The following is a 12750-nucleotide window of genomic DNA, read 5'->3' as shown; positions in this document are numbered from 1 at the left end:
GGAGCACAACGACAATGAGTCAACAAAATCTTCAAACATGAAAGTTGTAGGTTTCGATCTTAGCTTTTCACAGAATTGAAAAATTCTAAATTTCATGCAGGGAAACTTTAGATAACGGCAAAATACCGAACACTATTTCAAACGTTCTGTAACAAAAATGAAATAATGGACTTCTATCAGTCCGACGCCTTGACAGACAAATTCAGAGGTTCAAACGGACGAATCTCAAAGAGGTCTCAACTACAAAGTTGTAGACAATTGTCTCAGATTTCTAGGAAGCTAAAGAACACGAAAATCCGTTCAGAAATGAGTCCGACACGGATGTTTTAACAGCGACTTTTCTGCTATCACGGAACAACGATTTGGTCTTTTTGAAAGAATCCGAGATCATTCACACACATCAATAATCTGAAATAACTTAGGATCAAATGATACAACTTCAACATAAAACTTTTCTATGCATGTATTCACAATTCTCAAATGAGTCAATACAGTCTAGCAATGGTAAATCAAGAACAATCGCAACACAAATGCGAATAAGAGTAACAAAAGTAATAAAACGAAGAACCGATGGAGATATCCGGATTGGAGTTGATAATGGTCGTCGTTGGGAAGCAACCGATGCCACAAGATGAACCACGAACAGTACAGATGAAACTTCAGCCACCATGAACAAGAATGCTTACACAACCACGTCAAGGTCGATCTTTTCAAAGATCACAAACTCGAGCTTTTCCACCAACCAAAAGGCTTGACACCGTCAGCAGAAAACTTACTAGGTATTTTAGAGGCTTAATCAAACTGAATCACACAAAATGGTATACATCAAACTTGTAGGGAACGATCTTAGCTTTCCAACAAGTTAAAGATCACGTAATTTGGACCAGTATCTAGGGAGATACGGTCAAAATACTGAGACTATCTTCACCACGATTTTCTCAAGCACCAGCTACACCAAGAAACACGATTTTTTAAAATGAAGAAGAAGCCCCCTTTTCCTTGGTCGACCTCCCTAATTAAAGACTCCTTTGCTTGGGAAGAGCCACAATAAAGAGACCTTGTGCCTTCCCAAGCCTTGCGCCAAAAAATGAGCGTGCAAAGCCTCGTTCTTGCCAAGAGCTATTAACTCACCAACAGTTCATTTTTTACTTTAGACTGGTCAACAAAATTTGAATGAGGTTCAAGATGGACCACACCAAGGTGGCGCCACGTAGGACCCCCCCTTTGAAGATGGATCACGATCCAGATCCAAATAAACTGCGAAATAGATCGTGCACCAACACAAGAGAGAAGCGAAAATGCGAAAAATAAAAAAAACTACCCTTAGACCCTATACACCCTCTAGTACCACAAAAAAATCCTACAGGGTACCAGAACTATTCGGATCCGTAGAATCCGGTTCCTAAAAAAAATAAAAAAATAAAAATAAAAATAAAAATAAAAAACATGTTTAATACGATTCTTCACATGCCAAAATGGAATCGAAAAAATAAAAATACAATATCTGAGAAAGATGCAAAATATCTCAGAAATTGAAGCATGATAATCAAAATGGGTCTGGGTTGGCAGAGATCCAATTGGACCCTGATAGTCCTGCACGATTGGATCTGCCCTGAATCGCATCCTGGATTGAATCTTTGGAATTGGATTTGGATCCAATTTGTCTTCAAAGCTTGGATCTTCAGGATGCTCTGCATCAGAATTGATGCGCTTTTCAACCTTTTTGGGATTTTAAAAATTTGTAGAAAGTGAATCGCCGAACAAGAGATGTTAAACCGAACAAGGTTGATCCAACCACCCTAGAGAGCAAGCAGAAAGCACAAGACTGATTTTTTTGGCAAATTCTATCCTCCACCATGCTCCAATGTGATGCTCTAGAGGTCCCCAAGTGAAGTGGAAGGCCCAAATATTTCATCAGTAAAGATCCCACTTCACAATTAAATAAAGTGAAAGCAAATCTTTGAGAATACCCGGAGGGGTCATTGAACACCATCATTTGGCTCTTCTCCTCATTCATACGTAGGCCCGAAATCTCTGAAAAACATTTGTGCACCACCCATAATGCCCACATATTTTCCTCTGTTGCTTCCTCAAAAATCAACATATCATCCACATAAAGATGTGAGATAGAAACCGACTCTAACACTTTGCACCCATGAAAGATCCCCTCACTCTCCGGATTAGAAAGCATCACCGAAAAGGCTTCCATAACCATGATGAAGAGAAGAGGAGAAAGGGGGTCCCCTTGTCTCAACCCCCGTATTTGTGTGGTATATGTTTGCATTATAATATTTGAGTTTACTTTAGGAAGGTTTTGCAGCTTCTTTTTAGAGACCTACTACTGGATACTGATTAAAAGTATTTTGGGCTGAAGGATAATAATAGCTAATTCAGGATATATTTGGTGTTTAGGATTAAATATTGGTGTTTTCAGGTTGGAAGACAGTTGCAAATTCAATAAATGATCCTAGTTCTCTGATGTCTTTGGTCTGTTCTTCCATGTCTGTGTAGCTTAAGAGTTGATACTTTAGTTTTTTTTCATGATTAATTGCATATAGTCTTTACTCTTGATTGAATCCATGTGTAACTGGCTAAAAGATCTTGTCTAGCATAATCTGTGGTTTTCTTTTCAACATTGTTAGGCATTAGTTTGCTGCGGCGTACCAATAGCAGCTTTGACTATTGAATATGTAAACTAGGGCAGGTTGCACAAACCCTCATCTTAGTGGCACTTGCAACTTAACTTCATAGTGGGAAAACTTCTCCCTCATATTACTTAATGACATTGAGAATGATGTAAAGGAAAAAACATGATTAAACTAACTGGTTTCAACAGTAGCTTTTAACTGAAATTTTGCATGGTTGTGCCTTTTTGTGATGAGCTATTTAGTCTACTTTCTATTTGTCATGTTCACTCTGGTAGGTCTTCCTTGGTACATTTTTAGGGTGATTTGAATTCCTGTTAATTTTTATTTTAATATTTTATTCTTGTCTTGTGACATTTTTGTGGCGATGCTTTGTGGTTCACTTTCCATCTCTTAAGCTTGTTATGTTCATGCTGGTTTATCACCCTTGGCACATTTTAGTGTGGCGTTGGAACATGAGCCATAGTTTTCGTTAGAACTTAATGCCGTCACACTAATGTGGCTAGTTTCACCTCCTAAGTCCTAAGCTGCTTCTGCTCATACTAGTAGCAGTATGAAGTATGGGCCACTAATTTTGGTTTATAAATCTTTATGGCTGTACTGTCACATTTGCTGAATCATGCATCTCATTATTCTTATATGGGAAATTCCTAGTTCTTATTTATAAAAAATTAGTTTTTCTTTTTGATAGTCAAGCAGGAGGAAAATCCCTGTTGGGATTGGAACCCGATACCCCTCAATTATGATAGTGCAACGTAACGATCCAGCTCTGTGGTTTTTGTCAGATGCAGAGATCTGCTCAACCACGTTCAACCAGAGCATTCCACCATTCTTCTACTTTCTTTTTGAACCCTTGCAATTTACAAGGGAAAAAAATCAGTATTTGTTGTTATCTTCAAATTGTTGGAAGTATTCTTGTGGCTTCCCTCTTTTGAGAAGTTCATTAACGGAAGTTGGTTTTCCTGTTCCGTCATTTTAATTATGCCCTTTATGCACCAGATCAGGGAGGGAAGGCTTGAAAGCATTGATCAGTGCCTGAGTCGTGAATACAGAATTGTTTGTCACATACTGCGAAAAGAACACAGCAGTGATTTTTTTGAGGTGGGTTACGTGTATTTATAACATGGCTTTTCAATTCCATCCCCCTGTATCTTAAAACTCTGAACAAAGTGCTTTTCATCTTATTCAGGGTTGCAGGGCTATACTTGTTGACAAAGACAAGAATCCCAAGGTTTGGTCTTAGTTCTTTTTCTTTTAATTTGTTAATGTACTTCCTTGCATTTAGCAGCCCAATGATCAGACAGAGTTTCAGCAATCTGAGCCTGACTCATCCTCGGTCTGGATTGATGGCCCACTAGCATAGCAACTCTTCAAACTTGGACAAACTTGAAAGTTGAAACAAAGTGTGATATGCGAGTGCTGTTTTTCTGAGTTGGGCCCATGCTTCTAAAACTTTAGTGGTAATGTCAGTCTATAACATTTGAAACTCTGAGTTAGCTGGTGGTTGTGTTTTCTTTTTTCTTTAATTTGTTGTGCAGTGGCATCCGTCAAAATTAGAATTAGTAAGCGAAGAGATTGTGAATGACTATTTCTCAAAAGTTGATGATGAAGAATGGAAAGAGCTGGAGTTTTATTCTAGGCCTAGAGCTATCATATCTGCTGCTTCAAAACTCTGAGCATGTTAGTTGCCTTGTAAGCTTTGTGACACTGGTTCAACTGGCCAATTCTGTAACAGGATATGAATAAGTTTGTTACCTTGGCATCACCAGATATTTGGCAAATGGCTTGTTATGGCAACAAGTCAATAACTAATGTAACTCTATTGTGCGCTCAGATGAAACCTTTTTTGGAATATGTTGCTTAGGAAACTTTCGTCTAGTGTAATGCCTTATATCTGCCTTCCTTTGATAACTTGCAGAAAAACAAGTGCTTCATTTCCATTTTCACGAACAGTCCTTTCAGGAACAGGCACCACTCTGAAATTGTGGAACTGATATTGAACTGCAATGATGATTTCTTGTTTGTAAACATTTGAAATAAACTTAATGATGCTATAGCAATCTTGGCATGGAAGTTCTTGAAGATAATTAAACTAGTGCCAGATTTGATCTTGATAAGCCAGAATAGGTGGCATTTTCTCACTTTGTCAAGACAATTGAAATAAATGCCTTCCTCATTTATGTCGGACGACAGGTATCCTCTTAGCTATACATCTTACCAACTTCATTATCTTGACAATCGAGCTGGTTATCAGTCTCTCAGATGATCGAGCACGCTCAAGTCAGGACCATGTTTCTTTTTCTTTTTCTTTTTCTCTACTCTCTTTTGTGTGCCTTTCCTTCCTTTGTTGATGTCTTCCCACTGTCATTTTCCACATTGTCATATATTAGGAAACAAATCTGCATCTCTATGAGGCCCAATCTCAGTTAAATGCTTCACTGCTATCCAGATTTTGCTGTACTTATTTTCATTACTTCATCTGAAAGCCGCAGTTTACTGACACCATGAATCCTTAATGCTCAGTTTCTGCTTTGATTTAGCACGTCACTCTGTTTCTATAATATTTTGGTCTCTTTTGCGCTAGCCCCGTATGGTTACATGCTGATAGACACCCTATGCAAGTAATTTTGTCTACTTCGATTCCAACCACTTGCATATATAAGTTTTTTCATGGTTGCATTAGTGCAATTCCTGTAAAGATTAATATTTCTTGTTCCCATATTTTTCTCTTAACAAGTAGCAGAATTGTCGGTTATCAGTAGGGGTGTCAACAGGTCTGGTTTACCTGGACCCGACCCGTACCAAACCCTATAGGGTCTGGATATGGTGATAAATAAGACCCGAGTCTAGACCCGAAGGTCCGATTAATACATGGAACCAGGTATAGTTTGCGAAAATTTATACCAGACCTGGGTCCAACCTGAGTTTCAATTAAGACCTGCAAATTTTTAATGCAAAAATGATAAAAAATATTATTTTACCAGGTATAGCCCAGGTCTGGTTCGTGTAGTTCTTATCGGGTCCAGGTATGGTTTCTCTTATGGTGGGTCCGGACCCAATACCATACCCAAAAATCGGGGCCAGGTTTGGTTTCACCTGGGTCTGAACCAAACCCGACCCGTTGACACCCCTAATTATCGCAGTGTCTTTGCGCCTGTATATTTCCTAGAGGGACTGTTGGCTGTTGCTGTCTACACATTGGGATGCTTAGTTGCGGACAGGAGCTGGATGATGGTCACCTTCATACACATTTATAATCATTATGAACTGGCTAATATTACTCATTGTGGAGCCTAAAGGCTCCTGCAATTTCTAATTTTGTCAGCCAAGTCTCATGTAATGGTGGGAATTGTTAACCCAAGACGTAATAGACACCAATTGACTCTAGCTGGTCCTGACTTAAACATGCTCGATCGTCTGGCCACCAATCAAGTGGGAAGATTTTATTTTTATTGGATGAGAGAGAGAGAGAGAGAGAGAGAGAGAGAGAGAGAGAGAGAGAGAGAGAGAGAGAGAGATTTATATGATTCGTCCCTTCCTCACTGGTCTTCAATAGTAGCTAATCTGGGCAAAGGCCCAAGTTATCATACATGAACACTCTTAACTAGATGCAGAACACATTGCATATATCACACTCTATCAAAACTGCTTATTCGAACTACAGAGTGCATGAGGTAAAAACAGAGCCTTTCACCGCCTTCACGAAGTCAATTATTCGTTTTCATAGCCAAAAATAAAGAAGGAACAGCCATTTCTAGAACCAAACGTTCTACAAAATTGTACTTTTCAGCTGCTAAACCTTCTGTTCTGTGCTTGGGGAAGCCTGCGTGCACAAGACCCAACGAAAAATAGGAAAGGAGAGGTTAAAAACTTAAACATATCAATTCATCTCTATATAAAAAGATGTTCTGATAACAAAAGCTAAGATAATATTATTGAAAAGTTCTATTACGTGAAACTACAAAAAGATCATTGCTTCACCTGTGATCAGCTTATGGGTAAAATATACGGGCTAGAGCAGACAAAAGCACCCAAAAGGACATTATGATTAGATTTTAGTAGTTTAATTCTCAAAGACAGCACAATCACTTCTATCAGTACGGAGTCCATCACAGGAATCTGTTATGACTTTTTCTTGTCTTGTAAGTAAGCAGACAGAGACGCAGAATTTATGTTAGATATTGTCACAGGGTTCAGCTATGGCTCTTATGAAAATCAATTTTGATATTAATTATCTTTAGTTTGATATCTGAAGACTTTCCTATTACCTTAGATGAATACAAAGATAGCATCGACCAAAAAGAAAAACCAGAGTGTTCGTTTTTTTATACATCCATGATTATTTTTCATATTCTAAAACATGAGAATTCCTAATCTCTATAGAACAAGTCAAAATAAAGCTGTGTTCTAAAGCAAGAGATCATGGACATCCTGGCATTTTTAAGTTGGGTGATTCCTATCCATCTAGATGAAATAGAAACATAACATGTAAAAGAAATGAAAATATCTGCACACAAATAATGCCTATCATAGTAATACTGCATGCTGATGGCAACCCTATGTTTAGATGCTAGGCATTGGCATCTGCATGTCCAATAACCATTTCTCCTCTCGAATAGAAGGTACCCATTACTGATTACATGGAACATAAAGCCATTCATCAACTTCAAATATTTGATGATAATATCAGGAAATAGAGGAAAGCTGCAGTTTCCAAGCACACTGACCCCAATTGAAGTCACGAAGCTGCAAACTGCACATTTCACAGACCGTGCTCCGTATTGATACATCAGCAACATTTGGCAGTTTGCACAGTTCACATGTGCAACCTGATTAGCTGCAAAAGAAATAAGACAACCTTGAGCAATAGACTAGTTGCATCATTTTTGTTGTTGACTTTAGGTGTAAAGAATAAATGTTACATATTGAGTAAGCACATCTAAACACAACCATCTTACAAGTACCATTAGAACATTTCATCCTATTGGTTCAGAAGAGGTTATACAAGCTGATCTCATAAATGAGGTCTCTCTCTAATAATGCACTGGTTATTTGATTGTCTGATTATGCAAGAAGTAAAAATGCATACAGGAGCTCTAGAGCTTTTTGAGAGAAATTATGCTCATAGCGGCTGTCAGTCACAGCAGTCTGGAAGTATTTCCATACAGGGAGCTACATCTATGGTGCAAAACTGCAGACATTCAACATCAAATTACATCACCAACTAATGAAGGTATAAAAACCTTATATATTTTCAATATTTGTTGACATTCACAGTGGTTAAAGAAGCTAAAATTGGACATTAAAATTTTCTTTCATGACTCATAATGGAAATAGAATGTAGATCTGAGCAAACACAATCTAGATGCCATCTTCAATAGTCAGAATGTGGTTGTATATAAAAGATATGCTCGTAGTTCATAAGCTATATTTTCCAGCTATCAGAAAGCAAAAAAAAAAGATGATGCAATTCTTTCAGGCATAATATTTTAAATTTTCATCTTTTTATGAAAGAAAGCTAATTAAGGTTTTGGAAGTTTCATAAACAACAGATAGATGAACAAAACAAGATTCCTAGTCCTTGACAGTCTGGCACTAAGTTGATGGCAAATCACACTCTGGATTGCTGATGATTTATTTCAATTGCATTTGAATAAATCAAACTGCTGTAAATGATGGTGGAAGTAGATATAGACAATCTTTGTGACATTAGGATTGTTTAACATTGCATATCCTACAAAGCTGTTTGTGATTATCCTTGCATGCAGCAGGGCCGACCCATTATATAACTCGAATTTCACTTGAATGAAGGTCGACCATAAAATATCATGCAATTGAATGAACCACTGGACAGGAAAAGTTGCATGGGCTTCCAGCTTTGTGAATGAGAACCTTGTTCATCTTTTAATAGAACGACAAATTAGTTCATGATCATCTCTTTACCTTCAAGAGCAAGGTTAATAGTATGACAACAAGAGCACTGCACACTTGTTGCCCCACGAATGTACATCAAGAGAGTATGGCAGCCACCACAGACCAATTGAGCCATTTCAGTGCCTGTTGCAAAAGCTATAAGACATTATTCTTTGATAGAGATAAATTTAAGGATAGAGATTAACTTAAGGAAAACTTGGCAACTTTCAGATATTTCTAAAGATAAAAGATAATATCTTAATAAAGAAATTCAATGATCACTTATTACAGCAATTTCACCAATTCAAGAACTGGGATAAATCACATGCACTGCTCCTTTAGTGGATTGCCCTCCACAGTAATTTTGGCAGAATTTTAACATCCCTAGCTGCACTTTATCATCTTCACTAAGGACATAGAAGGGTGACAAGCACACAAAAGGAAAGGATAACATTCCGTGACATCCATTATCAAACTTCCACTGCAAGCTTTCAAGCTCATGTTGTCATCTGTAAAGAACTCTTAAATGATGATTATACTTCAATATCTTAGTACATATCTTGTGCTAAAAGCAAATTTACAGATAGTAACAAGAAATGATAAGTTCATCCACCAAAGACAGAATTTATGAGAAACAAGTCCATAAAGTTACAGGGCTCTCGTTGGGAGGCATACCAAGTCTACTAGTTGTGGTTTAGGTATACAACCATTCTCATCGAATCTTTAGGAAGCGTTCGACCCACTAAGAAACAGTTCTCCAAAATTATTTGGTTTACATGTTTTTATACTCTAGCATTCATCAATATCCACAGTAACCGACAAACATACTCATGATGAGGCTCTAACGTGTCTAGATACGCAGTGCACATAGCCATATTCATTGGAATCTTCTCTAACATAGTTTGTACAGTGTTTTATCCCTATGCTCTCCTAAATTTTGGCTTCTTATGGATTAAATGTTCCCTTGAAATATTTATTATTTACTATCAAAAAGTATTTTATAGAACAGATCTACACAGACTTTGAAGTTCCTGAACCTAAATGTATTATTATTATAATTTTGGAGAAGCTCTGTATTTCAAGCAAAAACAAGCACGTGCTTGTCTTCTTACTGGTCTCACATCAGAGCCACTTCTGTTTTTTTTTTGTTTTAGTTGAGGAAGATACTTTTTAATTTAAAATTTTAATCAAATTAGAAAACTAATAAGATTGAAGATACAGATCAAATTTTGAAATTTTTTATCTCAAGCATATGAGAAAAGATTCTCTTTGTAGAGCAGATTTGTAGTACTATTAGAACTTTCACATCTATGCAGCAGATATCTGATGCAAATCCAGCAGCTATAAGATTCATAAAATCAACCTGAATAGACCAATACGCATATGGCCCACAAGATGCAAGCAGCAAGAGTTTTACCACTATGCTCAGCAGTTCATTTCCCCTAAAAATATCATGATTACTTGTGGCTAAAACTTCAGCAGACGAGAAAATACAATTAAAGCTATAAATGTGCACAATAGCCTTTTATGTTGAGTGGTTAAGATTTCAAAGTAAAGCAGCAAAGTGAATTGTTGAACAGACCAGGTGGTGGGACTGCTGTAACTGCACAGCACACAGATGATACTCCGAGCGGATAGAGAAGAAGATTCCGACAGCCCGAACATACTAATTGGCTCTGTACACCTAAGAAGTGAGCAGATCATGAAGGGAGCTAATTAAAAAATTGATTTCATTAAGATATTTCGTATATAAAGATTATGGTGTAACCAGAAAATCATCGCAAAGAAACATGAACACGAGTAACCAATAGTGAAACAGGAGCAAAAAAGAAAATTTAGTAACGAAATTCAAAGTAAATCCAACATGGTGGTCCCAGCTTAGTAGCTCAAGAAAATCTGAAAAGCAGAACCACCAATATAAACCTTAGCTTAGACAACTTCATGGTCCATCTGACATACCACAACCACAAAATGTATCCCTACAGCAAAACAATTTGTAAAATACAACCAACCAAATGGATGATAGGAGATAAACAGACCATAAATTCATCATGACAACTTCATGGTCCATCAGGCAAACCACAACCACAAAATATATCCAGGCAGTAGAACCATTTATAGATAGATCCAACCAAGCAGATGATGCAAGATAAATATCCCAGAAATTCATCATTTTAGATGGCAATTGATGTCAAACTCATGTAAATAACGCGCGGAAATGATGAACCATGTTTACCATTTGGAGGGGTAAACGGCACTGGGGGCGATGGGTATGGTGCAAGAGGCACCGGCATTGCTTCGAATTGCAGTTAGTCTCCTTCCCGGCAAAATCAAATTCTTGCACGCCTAAGCTAGTTGCAAACCCAAATCTTCCATTGTATATGCAGCCTGCATAAAGAAGCAGAGATCATTAAAGATCAAAAGAGCCCCACACCAACCCCATAGTGGGATATTAATCCTCCTTGTGCTTCTGTGGTGCAGAATTCTTAGTAACAACTTGCAAGTGCAGAAGATTTATTCATAAAGACTGGAAAGCCAACAAGACCTTTACATGAAACCAATGTAGGAACCAACTTGAGCTCCAAAGCAGAACAATAACAACAACAAATAAGAGGGGGAGAAAAGACCAATAAAGTGATAAGTGGCTACATTCCTTCCAATTCTATTACCCAACTGAACTCCTAGAAAAATCAACACTTCTAGAATAGTCCCAATAAATTGGATATTCCAATTCTCTATAACAATGGCCATCCAATCTAAATATTACAAAGGAAAGAAAATTACATGGACAGAGAAATTCAGACAAAACGCTCTCTCTCTCTCTCTCTCTCTCTCTCTCTCTCTCTCTCTCTCTCTCTCTATATATATATATATATATATATATATATATATATATATATATATATATATATATATATATATATATATATATAAGAAAATTTAAATAACTAATGTACCCTTGTGCAGTTGTGCTTCCACTGTGCACAGCAGTTGATGCCATGCAAATGTGAAGGTTCTGCAGGCTCAAGAGGGCTGAGAACCCACGTCTCCCATTTGCATATGGAACTAGCATATATATGCAAAAACTTGAGGCGGGGAGGGGAATAAAAAAGAAAAAAAATCGAAGCCCAACACTCAAGTTTGTCTTTTTGAGGAAGGATTGGTCCGATTGGAGCTAATCATAATAAAAAGAGACACATAAAAAAGAGTGAACAAATAGTATGATTATCTGTAAATTTGAGTAGAAAGACCAAGAATCACTTCTTACCATGGATAAAAGTTGCAACCTTTACAGGCTTGCAGTTGAAGTTCAGTCAAGGGGATGAGATCCCGACGTGGATAATTTGACAAACGTAGGAGGCAGGCAAAGTACCCACTTGGGTTTGCCTCTTGTTTTCTCATGCTCGTGTTATTTCTCAACAAAACAAGAGAGAGAGAGAGAGAGAGACCAACCCGAGTCTTTTCTCTTCTTGGCCTTTTTTTTATCTCATAAATAACAAGATAATATCAAAATACGTAACCCAATCCTGATATAAGATAATGACCAAACTACCCTTTTAGAGTTATTCATAAGAAAACAGGACAAAAAAATGTATAAGATTGGCACTCTGGCCAAACAATGAGTGGGGGAATGAGCACCACGTTCTCAAACAGCCTAATCACATATAGGTCATAGCCGAACCACATCACTTGCCATGTTTAAACACCAGTAGGAAAGTAAATCTACCATACAAATTTGGAAAACTGGGTTCTAGATGAATCTTCTTGTCCAAATTCCATCATAACGGGAGAAACCAAACATGCATTTTTTTAACTAAGCTAATCATGCTATCACTGCATATGACGTGACAAGCGGAGTCCTCGAAGGTATCATTTTTTGCAAGGTCCGTATGATTATTTTCCGTAAAAAACTAACCATCATTTAAGATTCTCAAATTATATTCAAACACCAAAAAATGTTTAAAATTAAGGTAATTTGAGAAAAAATATGAATTTATATTTTTTGGATATATAAATGCTTTAATCAGTATCATATTATCATATTGGATCTAATTCTGAAAGTTTATCAAAAAATTATTGATTTTAGTCTCAAATATGGATCTCAAACTGTAAGACCCACACATTTTTTGAGAAATTATCCGATATAAGATGGAATTTCATAATACAATTATCTATGTATTCGTAAATAATT

The 12750-nt window shown here is 37.0% G+C and overlaps 2 protein-coding genes across 3 annotated transcripts in view; one reads left to right on the top strand and one right to left on the bottom strand.

The window, feature by feature from the left end:
* LOC149821977 (3-hydroxyisobutyryl-CoA hydrolase 1-like) overlaps nt 1-4732 on the top strand; it is a 28645-nt gene extending 23913 nt beyond the window's left edge. Inside the window, exons 12-14 of the mRNA XM_089981468.1 lie at nt 3645-3746; nt 3835-3876; nt 4184-4732. Of these exons, the coding sequence (XP_089837594.1) occupies nt 3645-3746; nt 3835-3876; nt 4184-4321 (282 nt within the window). The 3' untranslated portion in view covers nt 4322-4732. The remainder of the gene's footprint in view (nt 1-3644; nt 3747-3834; nt 3877-4183) is intronic.
* Nucleotides 4733-6163: 1431 nt separating this feature from the next.
* LOC149821976 (protein LSD1-like) lies at nt 6164-12022 on the bottom strand. 2 transcript variants are annotated; one of them, XM_089980871.1, is made up of 6 exons: nt 11827-12022; nt 10795-10946; nt 10141-10242; nt 8589-8702; nt 7373-7482; nt 6164-6468 (listed from the first exon to the last, which is right to left on the bottom strand). In XM_089980871.1, exons 2-6 carry the CDS (start codon nt 10850-10852, stop codon nt 6439-6441), a joined length of 414 nt encoding a protein of 137 aa, XP_089836997.1. In that variant the 5' UTR covers nt 10853-10946; nt 11827-12022; the 3' UTR covers nt 6164-6438. The 2 variants fall into 2 exon arrangements, with proteins under 2 accessions (XP_089836997.1, XP_089836996.1); XM_089980870.1 differs by lacking the exon at nt 11827-12022 and adding an exon at nt 11516-11600.
* Between the last annotated feature and the right edge of the window lie 728 nt (nt 12023-12750).

Source organism: Nuphar pumila, chromosome 11, assembly GCF_984573655.1.
Source record: "Nuphar pumila chromosome 11, dmNupPumi1.hap1.1, whole genome shotgun sequence".
Classification (NCBI taxonomy): Eukaryota; Viridiplantae; Streptophyta; class Magnoliopsida; order Nymphaeales; family Nymphaeaceae; genus Nuphar; species Nuphar pumila.
The sequence above is the reverse complement of the archived record's forward strand: the minus strand, read 5'-3'. Positions and strand labels throughout refer to the sequence as shown.

Bases quoted from the DNA above. Each gene is read 5' to 3' on its own strand.
- LOC149821976 (XM_089980871.1), bottom strand. From the start codon at position 10,852: ATGCCGGTGCCTCTTGCACCATACCCATCGCCCCCAGTGCCGTTTACC. The intron at 8,703-10,140 runs GTCTGTTCAACA...CTTTTGCAACAG, and splicing joins TACAGCAGTCCCACCACCTG to GCACTGAAATGGCTCAATTG. The intron at 6,469-7,372 runs GTCAGTGTGCTT...TTGTGCACGCAG, and splicing joins GCTTCGTGACTTCAATTGGG to GCTTCCCCAAGCACAGAACA.